At 40.3% G+C, this 20,653-nt stretch overlaps 1 protein-coding gene and 1 long non-coding RNA gene across 6 annotated transcripts in view; one reads left to right on the top strand and one right to left on the bottom strand.

Moving 5' to 3' along the window:
- The first annotated feature begins 1,275 nt into the window (after positions 1–1,275).
- Positions 1,276–5,336, top strand: LOC112847124 (uncharacterized). Its single transcript, XR_003220485.1, has 2 exons — positions 1,276–1,328; positions 3,999–5,336. It is a non-coding gene; the product is annotated as an uncharacterized LOC112847124 (long non-coding RNA).
- Positions 5,337–9,740: 4,404 nt separating this feature from the next.
- The window catches only part of ttbk1a (tau tubulin kinase 1a), a 77,221-nt gene continuing 66,308 nt past the window's right edge, over positions 9,741–20,653 (bottom strand). For all 5 annotated transcript variants that reach the window (XM_019360449.2, XM_025908018.1, XM_025908019.1 and 2 more), the window contains 2 exons: positions 11,197–12,611; positions 9,741–11,092 (listed from right to left, as the gene is read on the bottom strand). In XM_019360449.2, coding sequence (XP_019215994.2) covers positions 10,681–11,092; positions 11,197–12,611 — 1,827 coding nt within the window. In that variant the 3' untranslated portion in view covers positions 9,741–10,680. The remainder of the gene's footprint in view (positions 11,093–11,196; positions 12,612–20,653) is intronic.

Below are 20,653 nucleotides of genomic sequence, written 5' to 3'. Positions count from 1 at the left end.
AGTAATCTGGACGCTACAGCTTTAAGCAGCTGCGCGCTCCCGCGGACGGTAATCACGATCACTGTCTAGCACAGGGGTCTGCAACCTTTTACAACCAAAGAGCCATTTGGACCCGGTTTCCACGCAAAAGAAAACACTGGGAGCCGCAAATACTTTTTGACATCTAAAATGAAGATAACACTGTATATATTGTTTTTTTATCTTTATGCTTTGTGTGAACAACTAAGGTGTGCTGCTTATGAAATCCATGAAGTGCTACAGAGAAAATTAAATTATATTTATGTAATCAACACATTTTGAACTCTTAAAGAAATATAACAAAAGGAAAGACACCCAGCTGAACTAAAATGATCCATGTAGCAAACAAAAACTGTTGTCAGCCGCCACCCTTATATCTCCTTTGGGCTGTTGGAGCCTTGACCTGACTCTTAAAAAATAATTGGAAAAAAGCACTATGCTGCTGAAAAATGAAAAATAGATATAATTCTGCCTAAATATGTATTTTACCTGGTTAATGCGTGCGGCGGGGCGTGGGTTGCAGCGCTGCTGCAGGGGAGGCGGACGCACCTGAGCGACACCCGCAATCACGCCTCGCTGCCTTTACGTCTGCGCTATCTGTGCTGTTGTGTTGTTGGTGGTGTATGTTGGGCTGTGAGCTGAAAAGCTACAGCCGGCTGTATGCGTACAGCAGCCGTGTGTGAAAAGTGCTCAATAAAGAGATGCTCAAAAGCATGCTCATGGAAACATCGTCGGGTCTGCCGTGATTTGTTTACAATGGGACTTCTGCTCCTGAACCTCTGCGCACAGAGTCCGCAAATCGGGGCTATACGAAGTCAGTTTATGCAGGACTGTAAGCTGTCATCTGTCAGGCGTGAACGGTGTTTGTCTTTTAACATAGTTCACGGTGGAGAACAGCTGCTGACATAATGTGGATCCGAAGATCCATAATTGGCCTACCTGGGGTTGAAAGTCTCGATAAATGCACGGCGTTTCGGCGGGTATACCGGCTTCCGCGAGTGTGACTCTTATTTTGAGCGATGAAAAAAATAATAGAATATAATTTTATTTTTATATTTCAGTATCACAATAATCTTCCAATTTAGAACTACGAGTTAAAAAGAACTAACATAAATAAAATACACTTCAGCTAAATACTTCTAATTTATTTTCCCAAACCAGGCGGAGCCGCAGTATAAGGACTAAAGAGCCGCATGCGGCTCCGGAGCCGCGGGTTGTCGACCCCTGGTCTAGCACAACACCTGGAGCTCAGGGGGTAAAACAATCGCATGAGTGCTGCTGTTTGAATGAGGAAGAATAAAGTAGTCGTGGTAAGTCAATCACATGACCACTTAAAGACAAAGCAACAAGGTGCCAGTTTTTAAACTGTGTTGATAGGCCACGTAAAACCAGAGTCATGATAAACAAGATATACGCGGCGTTTTTTCCTCAATAGTTTCACCACATTAGCGCTAGCAAGCACTCTCTGCTTATGAGCAAACAAACAAAACAAAAAAAAGTTTTAGGAGTGACGGAGAGAGAAAGAGAGAGAGAGGGAGAAAGAGAGAGAGAGAGCAGGAAAAGAGAGAGCGAGTTTTGAGATGTGAGATTTGTGACGTTTAGCGTGTTTGGAGTGTGTAGTTAATGTGCTGTCTTGTGTAGTTAGTGTGTAGTGTTGTGGATAGTTTTGTGTTGTGTGTCAGAACAATGAGGCGACTGCTGTCTCCAGGTAGAAACAGGAGTGATACACCTGCTGCTGTCAGACCTGCAGGTATCAGGCTGTGATGTTCTCCTTTATAGTGGACAGAAATGATTTTTTTTGGACTGGCACAAATAATTTGTGTGGCATCTTATTGAAGAACAGCTGATTGTTCTGTAAATAGTTTGAAATGGTTATTTTAAAAAGGGTAAAAGGTAAATGATGCAAATAACTTTGTTATTTGCAAAACTTGTGCATAGGATTTTAAAATTGACAATTAATATTTGCATTTGAAGTTATGAAATATGATTCATTAAACATGTTTATGGTTGTTACAGTAAAAATATAACTTTTTCTACTCTGATTTTATGTTTTTTGTCTGATTTTAGATCAATTCTGGTTATACAGTATGACAAAATGAGAACATAACTGTAAATTCAGGCACGCGAGGTTGTGCTAAAAAGAATGATACCAAACAAGGCAAAGCAAATAGTTTTTAAAGGTAAAATGTGGAGAGAAAATCAAGAGTAGTAAAAAAATGGCCAATTATACCCTGGACCCCAGAGGGTCAAACGTTCTTTGTTTTGTTTTTTTTAATTTTTTTTAGTAATTAGTAATTAGTTACTTTTCCAAGTAATTAATTACTTTTACAATATTGTAACTCAGTTACTAACTCAGTTACTTTTTTGAAGAAGTAACTAGTAACTATAATTGAATTACTATTTCAAAGTAACTTGCCCAACACTGCCCCCCACCAACAGCCCTTTTGAATATCTCCCTAATTCTGAGGTCTCAATGTTGGCAAGTATGTGCTAGGCTTTGGCCCACATCTGTCTAAAATTGTATGTAACCATGAATAACGTGTTGCCATGTCCACCAGGAGAGACTGGACAGTATAGCTGTAAAACAAATATGCCAGCAGTTCATCTCAGTTAACGAGAGGAGAAGGCATGTGTTTGGCTCCTTCACATAGTGGACATTGAGTTGTTGTGTGGGCCACCAGTAGTCCATGTCTGTTGCTGTAACAGTAGTTCATGTTTAGAATAAAAAATCCCAGCTCACTGATTTGATCGGGGCAATAGTGCCTAAAATGTTGCATAATTTTGCTGAGAGATCTTTTACTTTGTGGTAATCTTAGATGAGTAGTTTTATGGACAAAAACCACCAGGTCATTCAGTGTTCACTTAGTGCTAATGTATAAGAGATGTTGGTGCACTATAACTGAAGTAATGTTGTTAAGTCCTTAAAGTCATATTCTTTTATTGTCATGACTGTATTTGAAGCTATTTTTATTTTTGTATGATACCTGATTTATATGGAATATGGCTGAAGTAAACTAAAGTCTAAAATACTTAGTCATTTGTTTAATAGTAACTTAACATTATATAATTCACATATAAAATTATGAATTGTGATTTTAAATGGTTTAAAAGCATGTAGAATAGCATATGTAGGCAAGTATATTTCTCCTTTTTTTTATCAAGAAGCAAAGACAAAAAGGGAAAAAAAAGAAACAGGGCGGGGTTCGGTGGTTGAATCATCCGTCCCCACCAATGCCAAAACCAAATCTACGCCCTTGGGTGAAACAGTCCTTTTTTTTTTCATGTGAGGATTTAAGGATTTCCTTGTGTTTGTATATTAATGACTTCCAGGTTTGGAATCTGTTGTTTCATGCAAGAAACATACATTTTGTGTGATTTATAGGATTTTAGTTAACTTGCCTCCTGGTAGAAACTGGTGCTCAATCTATCTCACACTGTTGTGCAAAACCAATCAAATCTATCGATTTTGTACAGCTCAGCTTTGTGACATTCGGGAGTAAGAAGTAAAATCAGAGTATTTCGCTGCAGAACAAAGAAAAGGGGGTAAGCTGCTTTGGTGTGAAAAAAACTTGCATTTTAACTGAAAGCCTCTCTCACGTTTTCAGAGGTCAACTTTTCTGAAAATCTAATGAATGCAATTGCTAAAGCAACATAGAATTTTGCAATTAATTTGAAATTTAAAGGTTTATCTAGGAGGCAGAGGGGTACCACTGGCCAATGCCAATATTTTTTATCATTATTATGATATTATTATTATTAGCTGTCATATAAACCTGATTTTAAAGCAGAGGGGGAAATGCCAGAAAGGAAAGTGAAGGGGAAAAAAGAGGGAAGAGAGGAAAGATACAAGAAATACAACACAATTTTAGATCTTATAGAAACGCAATGGTTTTCTCATTTCAGAAAATTAAACTCAATACAACACTGGTAATAATTAAAACGGTTTCCTTAAGAAATGTGTCCTTTTTTTTTTTTATCAGAGTGAACACAAGATGCCGGCAGTCCTGAGAGTTGTCCTTGGAGTTGATAATGCATCAAAGTGAATTCTGCCCACTGGAATACCTGATTCAGTTGAGGTCCTTAACGAAAAGATTAGAAGGAACTTTGCATTGTCTGGCAATTTCATGAACTGGCATCAGAAATTGATTGATAAAATACAAAGTTTATCCTTCAAGTGCTGAGTTTGATGATGTGACTCATGGTCAGGTATTCTTGAACAAGGAACAGTGACAGGCTTCTATCAATGGAAAAAAAGTTTAAAGTCCAAAATGGCAAACTACCACACACTAAGGAACATTGGCTGCATCAATTCTGTAAAGCGAGGTGCCACAAGTCAAAGACCAAACCAGGTTAAAAAGTCCAGGAAAGCAGAAGTTACTTATATCCTGATTACCCAGCAGATGAAACTAAAGAAAACCTTGAACAGAAAGGACAAGCACTCATATTACAGGTGGAGAAGAAGAAGAGGAGCTAATCAACTATAAAATGGAACAAACCTTTGCCTAAAGGAGACACAAAGTCATTGAAGGCAAGCCCTTCACAGCAGAGTTCAAGAACAGATGGCCGGCTCTGTTTTCCGGCAGTAATGTTATATCATTTTTGTATTTTATTCTCATAGGTTATGCATAAGGAATAATCCTTTAAATTTGAAAACTGTGGACTTCATTGTGTAGCTGTAATTCTTCTGACTCTGATAAAAAAAGTGGGAATTATGCGCTTGTTCTGCTTATATTACAATACTCATTCTGCATAGCATACAACATGCAAGTCAGTGACCCTGCACCTGAAAACTTCCAACCAAAACCAGATGTTCTTACGTAGAATATGTTATAGCTGATCAACATCAATTTTAGCTTGCTCTGAGATACACTTGGCTAAAAGTGTTTTCAGGTTAATGCAGAGTTCACCCGCATCACCACAGTCCTCTCGTCTAAATCTTTTTGGTCCAACTGGATCATTACTCCAGCAAACTACTAAGGGTGTTTAAAAAGAATGGGGGGACAGCAGGACACAGTATCAGACAGATCATGGCAACCATGCACAAGGTATGCATGTTGAATGAGTTTGTGATTGTTTAAGGTCTTGACACTGAGGTGTAAACCAGGAAGCAAGTTCGATATAACCAGGCTTTATATCTTTTAGTCTACTTGACAAAATGTAAAGTCCCAGGGGTAGCAGCTATTATGTCTGTGGTTCTAAACTTTCTTACTCCAGGGTTTCAGCTTAAGGATCTGTGGACTTAAAAAGGAGCGTTTGATGCTTCATTTTTCTTCTGCACAGAATGTTGATTTAAAAATAAAAATGCAACAATGATCCTGGAAATAGGACGAGAGTATTACAGGTTATAGCTATACAGGTTCCATATAGAAAATATGTGCCTTCTGCAGAGAATTTATGTTCATTTACAGGATAATGTAAATAAAAGAATTAGTCTAAAAACCGTCTTCAACAGAATCCAGGTCTTGAAGTTAGGTGTGGCAACATACTCAAAGCATTATGCGTCTAGTTGAATGAAGATCCTGAATGCCTTATTAAAGAGTTCTTGGTAAGTTGCAACACCGTTGGAGCCCAACTAACAAAGAAAATCTGTTTAAAAAAAATAAATTACACAGCATTTTTTTATTTTAAAAACTTGTCCGCATTGCTTATACTGAAAATGGGACTTTTGAGTTATGGTTGAGGTGGAAATATTATCGGTGTGCTATTAATACTGCCATTGTTCTCCACTAGTAAACCATGGAATTTTTTCTCCATGAACCACAATAAGACAAGAGATCTGTGGTGCAAACAAGTTATGAGTGTTAATATACACTAAATCTTACTAACTGTGTATTCCTTGATGGTTCTGGTCATCTCTTAGGGTTTACTGAAAAGAGAAAATATAGATAATTACCAACCTTATACCTAAAATATAAATTGGCAGTATTAATGAAACAATTTACAAATGATATACGTGTTAATGTGTGTGCACTTTCTGCCATGCAGTGATTCTGGCGCTGTGAGACAAATGGAGAAAGTAGTATTGGGCATCTACATTGTGAGACATGAGGCAGCAGATGAGATGGATCTGCCTGAAGATGCTAGTATCATCACTGAAGAATGCACAGTACTGCAAAATGTGCCAAATAGGTGTGAAGTCCTGTTTGGCTTGATCTACAGTTTAAACTAAGAACCTGCGATACACATGTGAATTTCTTCAAAAAGTGATAATTGGATTAGATGGAAACAAGCTTTCCACTAAAGTGCAGGTCCTCAAAAACAAGTCCTCTACAGTAGACAAGGCTGGACCTGGAGTTGGACTTATGAGCCTTACTCATTATTAGCCTTGCAAAAAAAGAAAAAAAGGTGTCTTTAGAATTTGGACCAATGCTGGACAAAACAATAAGCAATCTCAAGACAGGATTGAAGTTGACTGTTGACTGTTGTGTTTCAAGTTTTTATAGACTACAGGATCACATTTCGTCCATTGACATGGAGATGCCAAAAATGCCAAATATACGTGTGAAATAACCTAAAAGGAAGGAAGGAAGCGTAATGGACCAGCTAACTGGGCAGAATAAACTGAGGAATTCCCAAAAAGACAATCTAATCTAAAGACAAAATGTTGGTGGATTTGTAAAAGTAGAATGGGAGGCAGAGTGTTCAGCTTTCAGGCCCCTCTTCTGTTCAACCAGCTTCCAATTTGCAGACAGACATTGACAGACGGACTTTTTGAGATTAGGCTTAAAACTTTCCATTTTGCTAAAGCATATAGTTAGGGCTGAATCAGGTGACCCTGAGATGTTAGATCCACTCACCCACATAACAGACAGGATCTGGTATCAAGCCGGCACTGCTGGCTGACATCTGGCATGGTAAGTGGTATGTCATCCAGATGTGGGCCAGGACTGGCATAGATGGCACTGTTTATGTGATGGCATGCCTTATCTGGGCCGATTATGGTTTGGTTTATGTGGCCCAGGCTTATAGAAAACCGGTCTGGTCCGGATCCGGCATCAAGCTGGCACTTCTGACTGACTGGTGTCATGGCAGGGTGTATGTCAACCAGATGTGGGCCAGGTCTGGCAATGATGGCACTATTTATGTTCCTATTTTGATATTTTAGTTAGAAGATCCAAATCCCATGTTGCAATACTATACTGCTATGGTAGCCAACATTTCAAATGCAGGTTTGTGAGTGTACACTTTATCCAAAACCTAGTGAGGGTTTTCTGTTGAGTTTCTCTCCGTATGTATTATTGTAGGGTCTATCTTACAATATAGCGCGCCTCAACTGTTGTGATTTGGCGCTGTATAAATAAAATTGAACTGAACTGAACTGAATTTATAAAACATTTAAGTAATTCAGGCAGAGGTTGAAGTCATTTCCTTATTTATTTTGTAATAACTTGTCTTTCTGTATTCTGCTCAGTTTACTTTGCTGCCTTTACAAGTTTTTCCTTTTTTGTAATTGGTGGTAATTCAATAAATATACTCAGCTGTGACCCTTTGTTAAGTTTTTCAGTGTTTTTCAGTTTCAGTGTTCTTTTGTAATGAAGATATGCATAAGTTCAACCCCCAGATGTTTTTGGGCTTTGCCACTTCTATACACCCGCCTCTCTGTACTCCATGTGTCATCAATTCTTACCCATGTTTAGACTGTCACTGCTTGTGCAATGGTGCATTGTAGAGTTTCGTAAATCTTGTCTTCTCATCGTTCAGTAACCATTTGAAATTTCTCTCTAGCCCAAATGGTTGAGGAGTTACAGTAGTGCAAAGCATCCATAGTAAAATCTCAGCGGAGTTGATTTTTCTGTGTTCAGACAGCAGTAGCTTGTGAATGCTTTGTGCTACTGCAATACACCAAATATCCCCGTAAAGCTCAGCTCCTCTTCTTTTCGAAACAGTTTGCATTTTCTCTCGCAAAAACAATGATGGAGTTACAGTCATTTTAACGAGCAATTGTAAAATGGTAAATTGAAGGATAAGGAAGAGCTATAGTCTCACATCTGTCTGCTCCCAGGTGTTGCCGGCTAAATCTAAGCTTTACATTACTTCCACTTTTCCATGCTGTCAAGTTGTTTGTGACATCATCGGTCTAGTCCAATGATCTTTCTCACGGCCTTCTTCAGGCCTATCAGCATTCACACCATGTACTTTAACTCTCACTGCGCATCTGTCATTCTCCTTTGTTCAACTCACCTCCTCTCCATCACCACCTCTCATCACTCCATTTTCATCTCCACCACAAGCATCTAGACTCCGGGGGTCCTACTCTAATCCCCATCACCATTGGGGTTCTGTTCTGCTGAGGGCCATCGAAGACTAACCGCCAAATACCAATGAATCATGTTAATTTCTTTCCAGTGATCTCTCATCATTGAACTACTATTTGATGACCCCTGTACACTGTTTAGTGGCCTGGTTGTCTTTCTTTTTTTTAACCAGAATCTGTGTTCTGCATTTGTGTCTCATCCTCTGTGAATGTGTTGCAAATACAGGTGTTTTGTGTTAATAACACAGCTTTCCCACATTAAGTTGTCATGTTTTCAACTGTTATCAGCAGAACATTTTGAGAAAGGAAATTCATGTTAATACAGTGGCTTTATTGTCAGAATTATCCTTACAGTGTGCCGCTGTATTTAAAGGATGCCTTTTTTATCATTGAATTATTACCTTTCATGAGGTCAAGTTATGTATTTTAAAGCGTGAGCTATGAAGAATCGTCTTATTGACATTACGACTGTAACAATATGAGATTTGCACTTATTTCCAAAGTTATAATTATATTGCAGAATCGAAGAACAACACATCTACACTTAACACATGCACCCAGCAGGCTATTTTCAACACAGACACGCAGGAAGCAGGGAGGTCTTCTTACCGTTCTTCTTAAGTTTTAATATTGGCGCTGTGTGAGGGGAGGCAACATGGGGGTCCAGTACTGAACCTGTTGAAAAACAGATTCATAAGCCGCTTGTCTGCGACTGTAAACTGATGGGAGATCAACATGCACGGCCAGCAGCCACTGGTCTGCTTTCACTGCTCTGAGATTAGTCATTAGCCGCGACTGGTTGTGAGATAACAAAGGAGTTTCCCCTTGCTAACCACCTTGGGCAACATGTGTGATGTAGAGGAAATGTGTGGAAAAGTATAGCTTTAGTATATCAGCAAGGAAAACTTTGATGATGATGGAGACTCTAACCACTTCCAGTATAATGAAAGATGCATGTTGACCAGGTGCAGGTTCAGCAGCACTTTTAGATTTGTATCTAATAGAATATCTGAATGTAATACATTTAACTGTTTTGCCCCCCCAAGAAAATCAGCTGAATTAAATGGCTTGACCATGATAAGTTTTCATTCATATTTGAATTCTCCCTGCAGGTATTAACAGTTAAGCCATTTAATTCAGCCGATATTTTTCTTACTAATCTTTTAATACACTTTTTTTTTTCCAGAGGTCCTCACAGGACAGCCACTGGATCGATATGATGCTACTCAATTAAACAGTCTTTCAAATGAGCTCAGTCTTAAACTCTGCAAAAGTAACATTAATCCACTTAACACAGATGGGGAACATTTTTCTGCAGATGAACTACTTTTACTTTTGATAATTTATGCAAAAATCATCTCTGCATGCCTTTCTGTTAAAGTCATTGCACCCCACTGTGATGATATATGTCAGTTCTGAATGTTAGTTACAGATACCAGGGGGAAAAGAATGACAAGACTCTCTGCCACATGATCAAAACTTTACTTCACGCCTCAGTCCCAGAAATCCCATATACACAGTCCAGACTTGTATTGCCAACAGAATTAAAGCAGGTATAACTTCTTCTCATGCTTAACCCTGTTTTTCTCATGCATAAAACCCAGGCATAATGCCAACAAATTGGAACCAAAGATTAAAGACTTCATTTACACTTTGCTTGGCAAGATAAAAATAAAGATGTCTTTATGGGAAATGATTCTATTATGTACAATTCAAAGCATAAACAAACTAAAAACACCAAGATATAATAGAATGATTAAAGCATGCCCATTATCACACCATAAGGAGTAGGCAAGCATTCGAGCGATATATGTTCACGTTCAGCTCTTCACTTTATCCGCAGTCATAATGAATATAGGTTAGGAGTCTCACATTATCACAGTAAGGGTATTCAAACAAGTCCAATTTATTCTTTTTTTTTTCTTTAACCAATAGGCAAGGGGTACAGATTTTTGTACATGTTATGTTTCCTCTACAGATTCAATGTTTCTCTGATATACTTTACCATGCAATGTGAACCAAATAGGATATTGTCAGTTCAAGAATAATATAGCCACGGAAAGCCGGGAGTAGTGTATTAGGTGAAAGTGTCTGAAACTGGACTTGTTGGAATATTCTCAGCTTCAGACAGCAGTTTCATTAGGGACTAACCAGGGAGCAGCAGACGTATCCATAGCACCATGGCAGTAATGCTCCTGTATGACAATAAGATAAATGGAAGCCCAGGTAGTCAGTTCAATTAGCTGTCCTTGGAAAAAAAAATATGTATGTATGTATGTATATAGTAAATGAATTGAAAGAAGTCATTGTGGCATCACAGTCTAATATTGAATAAGGTGAAAACCTTTGAGGCATAGCTGGTCCAAAAACTGATTATTCACAAATTCTTGGAGATAAGTGTCTTTGTATTATCTAGCAAGCACAACCTTCTCTCTAGAATTTGCTTTCCCCTTAGCTGTACTGGCTGTTTTTGGCCTGGTCCTAGCAGGCATGGTGGTAGAAGAGGACTGTGTGGTGGCTTCTTGCGAGGCGCTGCGTCGCATGGTGGTTGTAGTCCTGGGTGGCAGCATGGGGACAGTTGGGGCTCGTACCGAGAGGGGCTGCCTAGATGGACATACTCTCTGAGGAGAGGGACTGTCAGTCCTGCAGTGGGATGAGCTAAGGCTGCGTCTGGTTCCAAACAAGACTCGCAAGGGCATTCGAGGGCTGCCAGATGGAGCAGGGACAGTTGAGGGACGGGGACATGTCAAGGAGGACCCAGGAGAAATAGGCCTGAATTTTGGGGGGGTAACTAGAGTGCTTAGTCCAATTTTCTGATTCCTGTGGAGAGAACAGAAAATTTTGAAAATGTATTTTACTATAAAAAATGTATCAAACTGCTTAAATTATTGTGGGTACACTATAACAAAGAAACTAAATCATACCCATTAATTAAGCCAGGAGTAGGAGTAGGAGCAGCACTACCAAGCCCGCCTGAAGACCGCTTTATGGGGGTAACTGGCCTGGGGAGCTTGCTCCTGCACTCTTTGAAGCCTTGCTCTTCAGTTGTTTTAAGACGAGAGCTCCACCTGGACTCATCTGATGTATGCGTGTCTTCCTCTGAGCCTGCAGTGGACAAGGTTTCCGAAGGCCTTCGACGCTCATCGTCCCCCGACGACAGCGACGATGATGTACCAGAGAGCATTCTCCTCCTCATCCAGCGAGTGTGTTGCTTCTGAACTAGCAGATGGGCCAAGTCCAGCTGCCTGGCCCGATGCTGAAGCCGGACCCGAGCCGAGAGAGATAAGGACTGCTCTGAGCCTGAATCCTCCTCCATAGAAATGAGGACTGGAATTCGGCTTCGGATTCTGGGCTTGATGGCAGAGAGTACTTTTGATTCTGCTGTCTGAAGTTTGGCAGCGTCTTCACTTGGTGGTGGTTGTTTTGTAAGTTCCTGTGACCGATCTTTATGTACGTCAGTTGGTGACATTGCTTCTGGAACAGGCTCCAAAGACGGGGCCAGCTCAGTAGATGGACCATTCTCAGTTTTGGGGTATTTGTCTGTTTGAGTTTGGTCTTCCACTGAGTCCTTTCGATACTCTTCTATCATTGGTGCTCCCTCCACCTTCTTATGGGTGTCAGCATCTATATCAGATTTATTCATGATGGTAAAGACTTCCCGGTCACCCTCCTTGGAAGACATGACATTGAGGTGTGATGTCTCAGCAATATGAATGAAAGTACGCTCAACTTTGGTGAAGGGGGGTGAACCAGGAGCAATGGGTGTGGAAGGCCTCAGGTCTGACCTGAGAGCTGGGGACAAACGGCCAGTCTCTGAAGGTTCAGGCTGTATTGCATCCCCAACTAGAAGGCGGTCATTACGGGATGTTAGAGCACATGGTGTAGCCAACTCACCATCCAGAACGTGATCGCCACCAGAAGGAGACTTGCGAGTATCTCCTGGGGAGAATAGGACAAGGGTTTTGGATGCATCCTCTAGGTCTGGGTCTGCATCAGCAGCAGAGGCATGCTCCTTCTGGCCCCTCTGGTCCTCAGCCATCAGTGTTGAAGGCGCAGCATCCTGGCTACGTTCAGTACTCTTCTGACTTACCTCACTGTTGGACTCACTCTTTGTAACGTCGTCATCCTTTGGCCCTGGGGTTTCTGGAACTTCTTCATCTGGTGTGGCAAAACTCCGCCTCTGAGGCAAAGTACCAGTCAGCATGACAGTTAAAAAGTCAGCCCTCTTGGCCTGCAGCTGAGGAAGGATGTGAAAATGCTCTTTCTCATCACTCTGGCCTTTTGTCCGATAGTCTGGAGAGGGAGGCGACAAACCACTCTGCTCTGAAGGCGACAACACCTGGAAGCAATACAATAACATTTTGTATTACCTATGAATCACCTCAAAGACTTCATCCAGCTCTGTACAGAAATATCATAAAAAGCCTTGTGAAACATTTTTAGCAGTTTTAGCAATGCATGAGCACAATGTCTAGCACTCATTAGGAGCTTATTTAATATTAACATACGTAACCTTTAAAACAATATCAGGGGTGGGAGAACAGTCGTAATAAGTATCTCAGCCTATCCCTAAATGAGAAAAAAGAAAATCAAACAAAACTTTACAAAATGTCATAACCCCAGATCCCAAAAAGTTGTATGCTGCATGTATATAAATAAAGTGTAAATAAATGTAAATTAAACCAATTGCAATAATTGGCCAATCTCACAAACCCATATTTTATTCATAATATGACATAGAAAACATATCAAATGTTCAAACTGAGAATACGAACCAAGAAAAAAACAATACAGTAATTTTGACTTTGATGACAGGAATATGTCTCACAACAATTGTGACAGGGACAACAAAAGTCTGCAAAAGTAAGTGGTATTAACACGGAGGCACCGGCATCGCCGTTGGAGGAAAAAACTGCAGTATCTCGCCTGCACAAGATACTGGGATGGCAATGGGTGCCCCACCCCCAGCGACAAAACCGACCCTCCACAGCGCAGAGTAAAAGAAAGGCTGAGGGAGTTTCAAAGACGTGAAGATAAATGATATAGATGATATAAGGCCATTCCTATTCCACGCGTGACATCACAGCCTCTTCAATTCATTAGAACAGAGGAGCGGCACCAGCAGCAGGAGTAAAGATGTTGGACAGTTAGGATGGAGGCAGTTTTATAGCTTGCCAGACCCTACATTATGGGAGAAACAACCCTAGACAGACAGGGAGACAGGGAGAGACAATTTTCCCGTATAGTGAAAGATGCAGTTAAGGCAGTGATGAAGGGCAACTTGAAATCAAGGACGTCCTACCTAAATAAAAGGAAAACAATATTGCAAACTAAATTAGAACAACAATTGAGACTTTTAGAAAAACAGCAACACAGAGACAGGAGTGGAGACTTGGAAGTAACTCTTAATAATAATCCAACTTGTCAACTGAGGAGATGGAAAAGAAACTAAGATTCACTAAACCAACTGATAGAAATTATAGATTATTTAGCTAAATTAGTCCTCCCCTCTGTAGGAACCTTTCAAAATGACACTTTAACCTCACCAATCACTAAAGAAAAACTTTCCAAGGCTATTAGTAGACTGAAGATAAAGAAAAGTCCAGGGTGCGATGGCTACCCAAATAAATGGTACAAGATCTTTTAAGGACCGCTAGCTCCACTATTACTGGATTCATTCAATTAGACACTTAAAAAGGCCAAAACTCCACCCTCATTGAAAGAGGCTGCAATGTCGATCCTACCAAAAGCGGCCAAGAATAAGGAGTACTGAGAATCCTATCGGCCGATCTCTATTTTAAACGTCAACTACAAACTATTTATGTCAGTAGTTACCAGAAGATTGGAACTCTTCCACCGTGACCTGATAGATGAAGACCAAACAGGATTTATTAAGGGTCGACAGCATAAGACACACATTGCACATAATAAATTAAGTCAACAAACATAACATTCCTACAGCCTTAGATGCCATATGTCTAGATGTTGAGAAGGCTTTTGATAGAGTCAGTATAAAACAACATAAACAGACAAAAATTAACCAAAAGCAATTCTAAAAAGGTGAGTTTTTAACTGTTTGGTAAATGGTAAATGGCCTGTATTTGTATAGCTGTTAGGTTTGTATTGTTGATTGTCATTTATGCTTAGAAATATCTACTTATATATGCTTAGAGTTTTATAATTAGTTTTAGATTGGTAGAGGTTTGATCCTTAATAGTCTGCAAACTTTGTGTGCATTCCAGAGCACTCTGGGAGCAGGGGAGAGGTCGTACCTTGTCTTATTGTTTTATAGTCTTAAACTGAAGCCCCAGGTACACCACCAACCTGTTCATGTGTCTAACCGTTTTTCCCCACTCGGCGACACACCCGCCGGGAGTCAAACTCTGGTAATTGGCGATTCTGTTCTCAGACATGTGAAGCTAGAGACACCGGCAACCATAGTCAATTGTCTTCCAGGGGCCAGAGCAGGCGACATTGAAGGAAATTTAAAACTGCTGGCTAAGGGTAAACGTAAATACAGTAAGATCATAATTCACGTCGGCAGTAATGACACCCGGTTACACCAATCGGAGGTCACTAAAATCAATATTGAATCGGTGTGTAACTTTGCCAAAACAATGTCGGACTCTGTAGTTTTCTCTGGTCCCCTCCCCAATCAGACCAGGAGTGACATGTTTAGCCGCATGTTCTCCTTAAATTGCTGGCTGTCTGAGTGGTGTCCCAGAAACGATGTGGGCTTCATAGATAATTGGCAAACCTTCTGGAGGAAACCTGGTCTTGTTAGGAGAGACGGCATCCATCCCACTTTGGATGGAGCAGCTCTCATTTCTAGAAATATGGACAAATTCATTAAACCCCCCAAAATATGACTATCCAGAGTTGGGACCAGGAAGCAGAGTTGCAGTCTTACACGCCTCTCTGCAGCTTCTCTCCTCCTGCTACCCCCCCAAAAACCCATCTCCATTGAGACTGTGTCAGCTCCCAAACAGACAAAAAACAAACTAAAAACCAGCAATAAACAACTTAAACATAAAAAAATCACAACGAAAGAACAATACAGTATCCACATCTGAACCAAAGAGTAAAACAATGAAATGTGGATTATTAAATATTAGGTCTCTCTCCTCCAAGTCTCTGTTAGTACATGACTTAATAATTGATCAACAAATCGATTTACTCTGCCTTACAGAAACCTGGTTGCAGCAGGATGATTATGTTAGTTTAAATGAATCAACACCCCCGAGTCATTCTAACTACCAGAAACCTCGAAGCACAGGCCGAGGGGGCGGTGTGGCAGCAATTTTTCACACCAGCCTATTAATTAACGAAAGACCAACACAGACTTTTAATTCATTTGAAAGCCTGATGCTTAGCCTCGTCCACCCCAGCTGTAAAACTCAGAAACCAGTCTTACTTGTTATCATCTATCGTCCACCTGGGCCTTACACAGAGTTTCTCTCTGATTTCTCAGACTTTTTATCTGATTTAGTGCTCAGCTCAGATAAAATAATTATTGTGGGTGATTTTAACATCCATGTAGATGCTAAAAATGGCAGCATCAACATGGCATTTAATCTGTTATTAGACTCAATTGGCTTCTCTCAAAATGTAAAAGAACCCACCCACCACTTTAATCACACTCTAGATCTTGTTTTAACATATGGCATAGAAACTGAACATTTAACAGTGTTTCCTGAAAACCCTCTGCTGTCTGATCATTTCCTGATAACATTTACATTTACAATAATTGATTACACAGCAATGGAGAGTAGACTTTATCACAGTAGATGTCTTTCTGAAAGTGCTGTAACTAAGTTTAAGAATATAATCCACCCACTGTTATCTTCTTCAATGCCCTGTACCAACATAGAGCAGAGCAGCTATCTGAACGCTACTCCAACAGAGGTTGATTATCTTGTTAATAATTTTACCTTCTCACTACGTACGACTCTGGATACTGTAGCTCCTGTGAAAACTAAGGCCTCAAATCCAAAGTCCCTGACTCCGTGGTATAATTCTCAAACACGTAGCCTAAAGCAGATAACTCGTAAGCTGGAGAGGAAATGGCGTGTCACAAATTTAGAGGATCATCATTTAGCCTGGAGAAATAGTTTGCTGCTTTATAAGAAAGCCCTCCGCAAAGCCAGAACATCTTACTATTCGTCACTGATTGAAGAAAATAAGAACAACCCCAGGTTTCTCTTCAGCACTGTAGCCAGGCTGACAAAAAGTCAGAGCTCTACTGAGCCAACAATCCCTTTAACGTTAACTAGTAATGACTTCATGAACTTCTTCACAAATAAAATTTTTATCATTAGAGAAAAAATTACCAATAATCATCCCACAGATGTAATATTATCTACAGCTACTTTTAGTACCATCGATGTTAAGTTAGACTCTTTTTCTCCAATTGATCTTTCTGAGTTAACTTCAATAATTAATTCCTCCAAACCATCAACGTGTCTTTTAGACCCCATTCCTACAAAACTGCTCAAAGAAGTCCTGCCATTAATTAATTCTTCAATCTTAAATGTGATCAACCTATCTCTAATAATCGGCTATGTACCACAGGCCTTCAAGCTGGCTGTAGTTAAACCTTTACTCAAAAAGCATCTCTAGACCCAGCAGTCTTAGCTAATTATAGGCCAATCTCCAACCTTCCTTTTATATCAAAAATCCTTGAAAGAGTAGTTGTCAAACAGCTAACCGATCATCTGCAGAGGAATGGCTTATTTGAAGAGTTTCAGTCAGGTTTCAGAGCTCATCACAGCACAGAAACAGCTTTAGTGAAGGTTACAAATGATCTTCTTATGGCCTCTGACAGTGGACTCATCTCTGTGCTTGTCCTGCTAGACCTCAGTGCTGCGTTTGATACTGTTGACCATAATATCCTATTAGAGCGATTAGAACATGCTGTAGGTATTACAGGTACTGCACTGCAGTGGTTTGTATCATATCTATCTAATAGACTCCAATTTGTTCAAGTAAATGGAGAGTCCTCTTCACACACTAAGGTCAATTATGGTGTTCCACAGGGTTCAGTGCTAGGACCAATTCTATTTACATTATACATGCTTCCCCTAGGCAGCATCATTAGAAGACATAGCATAATTTTTCACTGCTATGCAGATGACACACAGCTCTATCTATCCATGAAGCCAGGTATCACAGACCAATTAGTTAAACTGCAGGAATGTCTTAAAGACATAAAGACCTGGATGGCCGCTAACTTTCTGCTTCTTAATTCAGATAAAACAGGTTATTGTACTCGGCCCTGAAAATCTTAGAAATATGGTATCTAACCAGATTCTTACTCTGGATGGCATTACCTTGGCCTCCAGTAATGCTGTGAGGAACCTTGGAGTCATTTTTGACCAGGACATGTCCTTTAACACACATATTAAACAAATATGTAAGACTGCTTTCTTCCATTTGCGCAACATCTCTAAAATTAGAAATATCCTGTCTCAGAGTGATGCTGAAAAACTAGTTCATGCATTTATTACTTCCAGGCTGGACTACTGTAATTCTTTATTATCAGGATGTCCTAAAAACTCCCTGAAAAGTCTTCAGCTAATCCAAAATGCTGCAGCAAGAGTACTGACAGGGACTAGGGGCCTGTTCTTCGTACCTCGCTTACTACATCCAAGATCAAATGACACATCCAAGATCAAATCATCGCGCTAACTTTGAGCTCGCTAATCCGGTTCTCCGAACACACCTGTTGTTGACGATTAGTATAGCTGGATGAAGTAATCTGAGATCACTGGGTGGCTTAAAAGGGGCTACGCATCGATAGTAGAAACATTGATCGGCAACCCTGTGATTGGTCGGCGAAGATGTCGAAGGAGCGCGCTCAGTATTTCACGGCAGCAGACCAAGAACTCTTGATTGAGGGATATCAGGAGTTTCAGAGTTTAATTAAAACGCAGGGGAACACTGCAAAGGCTGCAAAAGCAAGGAGAGAGGGCTGGCAGAAAGTTGCTGACAAATTAAACTCGTAAGTGATCCATGATATTACATTATATCATGTGATATTATTTTATTCCACATTATATTATATTACATCATATCCTCTTTCACATTAGAGCCACAACAGGACCCACTAGAACATGGGAACAAGTAAAAGTGAAATATAAGAATATTCCACAGAATGGTAATATTTATCACTTATATTGCTTTTAGTCTATGACAAGAGACCCTGGAATAATGTGTTTGTTTGTTTATAACAGCAACCAAGAAAAGCGCAGAGCAAATAAAGACAGGTGGTGGTCCTGCACCCCCTCGTCACACCCCTTTTTGTACTGTGACATTTATTGACATTGTGGGTTTTTTTGTGTGTAGTTTGACATAACACTCCATCACTTTTACCTGTTCCCATGCAAGGGGTGACTGAAGCATGCACAGTAAGTCGGGAGTAAGTATATACAGTACAGTAAGTATATATATATATATATAGAGAGAGAGAGAGAGAGAGAGAGAAAGTAAATAATACCCTGACGGGAGAATCGATATCTCTCTATGAGCACACCGTCGCGCCGAGCTAAAGGATCCTGTCTATCCCGCAATATACGCTAAATTCTGTAAACTCTCCTTATCAGTCTTGCACCTTCCTTGCTCGCGTACAAACGGACAGGACATGGCTGCGACAGACTTCCCAAATCCACCTTCGCTTTTATAGTCGTGGTCTCATCTTGATTGCACGTAGTAATTTACTATTACTACTCTAAAATATGAATTACATCTGACATGATCTACTACATGTAATAGAATGATTAATAGTACATTTCCCTTTTTTTCGGAAATGACCTGTATGTATCTGTATGAAATCAATAAAAGAATCAAATACATTATCTTTAGTTACATTGCTAATATTTATTTATGGTAAAACAGTGGCGAAATATCGCTCTTGCTTTCATATAACTGCAGCGGACATACCTGAGAGGCCGCGATCTAATCCTGTTTACATAAAGTAAACCTGCTCCCGAGCAGGTTTACGCTTACGGATCTGTTGCTATGACAGCAAGTCCCAGATGAGCTTCGGAGAACCGAACGATCCAAGATCACGCGAAATCGTCAACATTCAAATCCGGCTAACTTACTTAGCGAGGTACGAAGAACAGGCCCCAGGAAGAGAGAACATATTTCTCCTGTTTTGGCTTCCCTTCATTGGCTTCCTGTTAAATCCAGAATTGAATTCAAAATCCTGCTCCTCACATACAAGGTCTTAAATAATCAGGCCCCATCTTATCTTAATGACCTTGTGGTACCATATCACCCTATTAGAACACTTCGCTCTCGCTCTGCAGGCCTACTTGTTGTTCCTAGAGTATTTAAAAGTAGAATGGGAGGCAGAGCCTTCAGTTTTCAGGCCCCTCTTCTGTGGAACCAGCTTCCAGTTTGGATTCGGGAGACAGACACTATCTCTACTTTCAAGATTAGGCTTAAAACTTTCCTTTTTGCTAAAGCATATAGTTAGGGCTGGACCAGGTGACCCTGAATCCTCCCTTAGTTATGCTGCAATAGACGTAGGCTGCCGGGGATTCCCATGATGCATTGAGTTTTTCCTTTCCAGCCACTCACTATGTGTTAACAGACCTCTCTGCATCGAATCATATCTGTTATTAATTTCTGTCTCTCTTCCACAGCATGTCTTTCATCCTGTTTTCCTTCTTCACCCCAACCGGTCGCAGCAGATGGCCCCGCCCCTCCCTGAGCCTGGTTCTGCCGGAGGTTTCTTCCTGTTAAAAGGGAGTTTTTCCTTCCCACTGTCGCCAAAGTGCTTGCTCATAGGGGGTCATATGATATAATTGTTGGGGTTTTCTCTGTATTTATTATTGTGCGATCTATTGTACAATATAAAGCGCCTTGAGGCGACTTTTGTTGTGATTTGGCGCTATATAAATAAAATTGAATTGAATTGAATATGGTAGGATAAACGTATCTATATCTGTTTTAGTCTAAGTGCCTTTTGTTTAGATGAACTGCTGGTCTTCCAGACCAGCAGGTTTAGGGAAGTCACTTATGGGGTCACACTCTGACCCCACACACACACACACACACACACACACACACGTACTTACACAATGCACAGGCAAGGTACTCTTTGTGTGTATGTATACGTCATATGTTAATGACCCTATGCATATTCATGTAACCTCAATAAAAGAGCAGTGTTACAGGGGAGCAGACGAAAGCAACTGGGGTCAAGCGAAGGAACGGCGCTTGTCCGGTTCTCTCCCGTGCATGGAAACAAAGAACGTTGCCTACTTGTGCCTTGCTTTGCTGTGTAATTAAATTGCCTTGAACGTTCCAGCGAATAGGTTTAAACTACAAACCTATCAATAGCGCTTTACTAGTCCCTAAGGACCCCAAAGCGCT

This window comes from Oreochromis niloticus, linkage group LG6 (assembly GCF_001858045.2).
Source record: "Oreochromis niloticus isolate F11D_XX linkage group LG6, O_niloticus_UMD_NMBU, whole genome shotgun sequence".
In the NCBI taxonomy this organism is placed as follows: Eukaryota; Metazoa; Chordata; class Actinopteri; order Cichliformes; family Cichlidae; genus Oreochromis; species Oreochromis niloticus.
The sequence above is the reverse complement of the archived record's forward strand: the minus strand, read 5'-3'. Positions and strand labels throughout refer to the sequence as shown.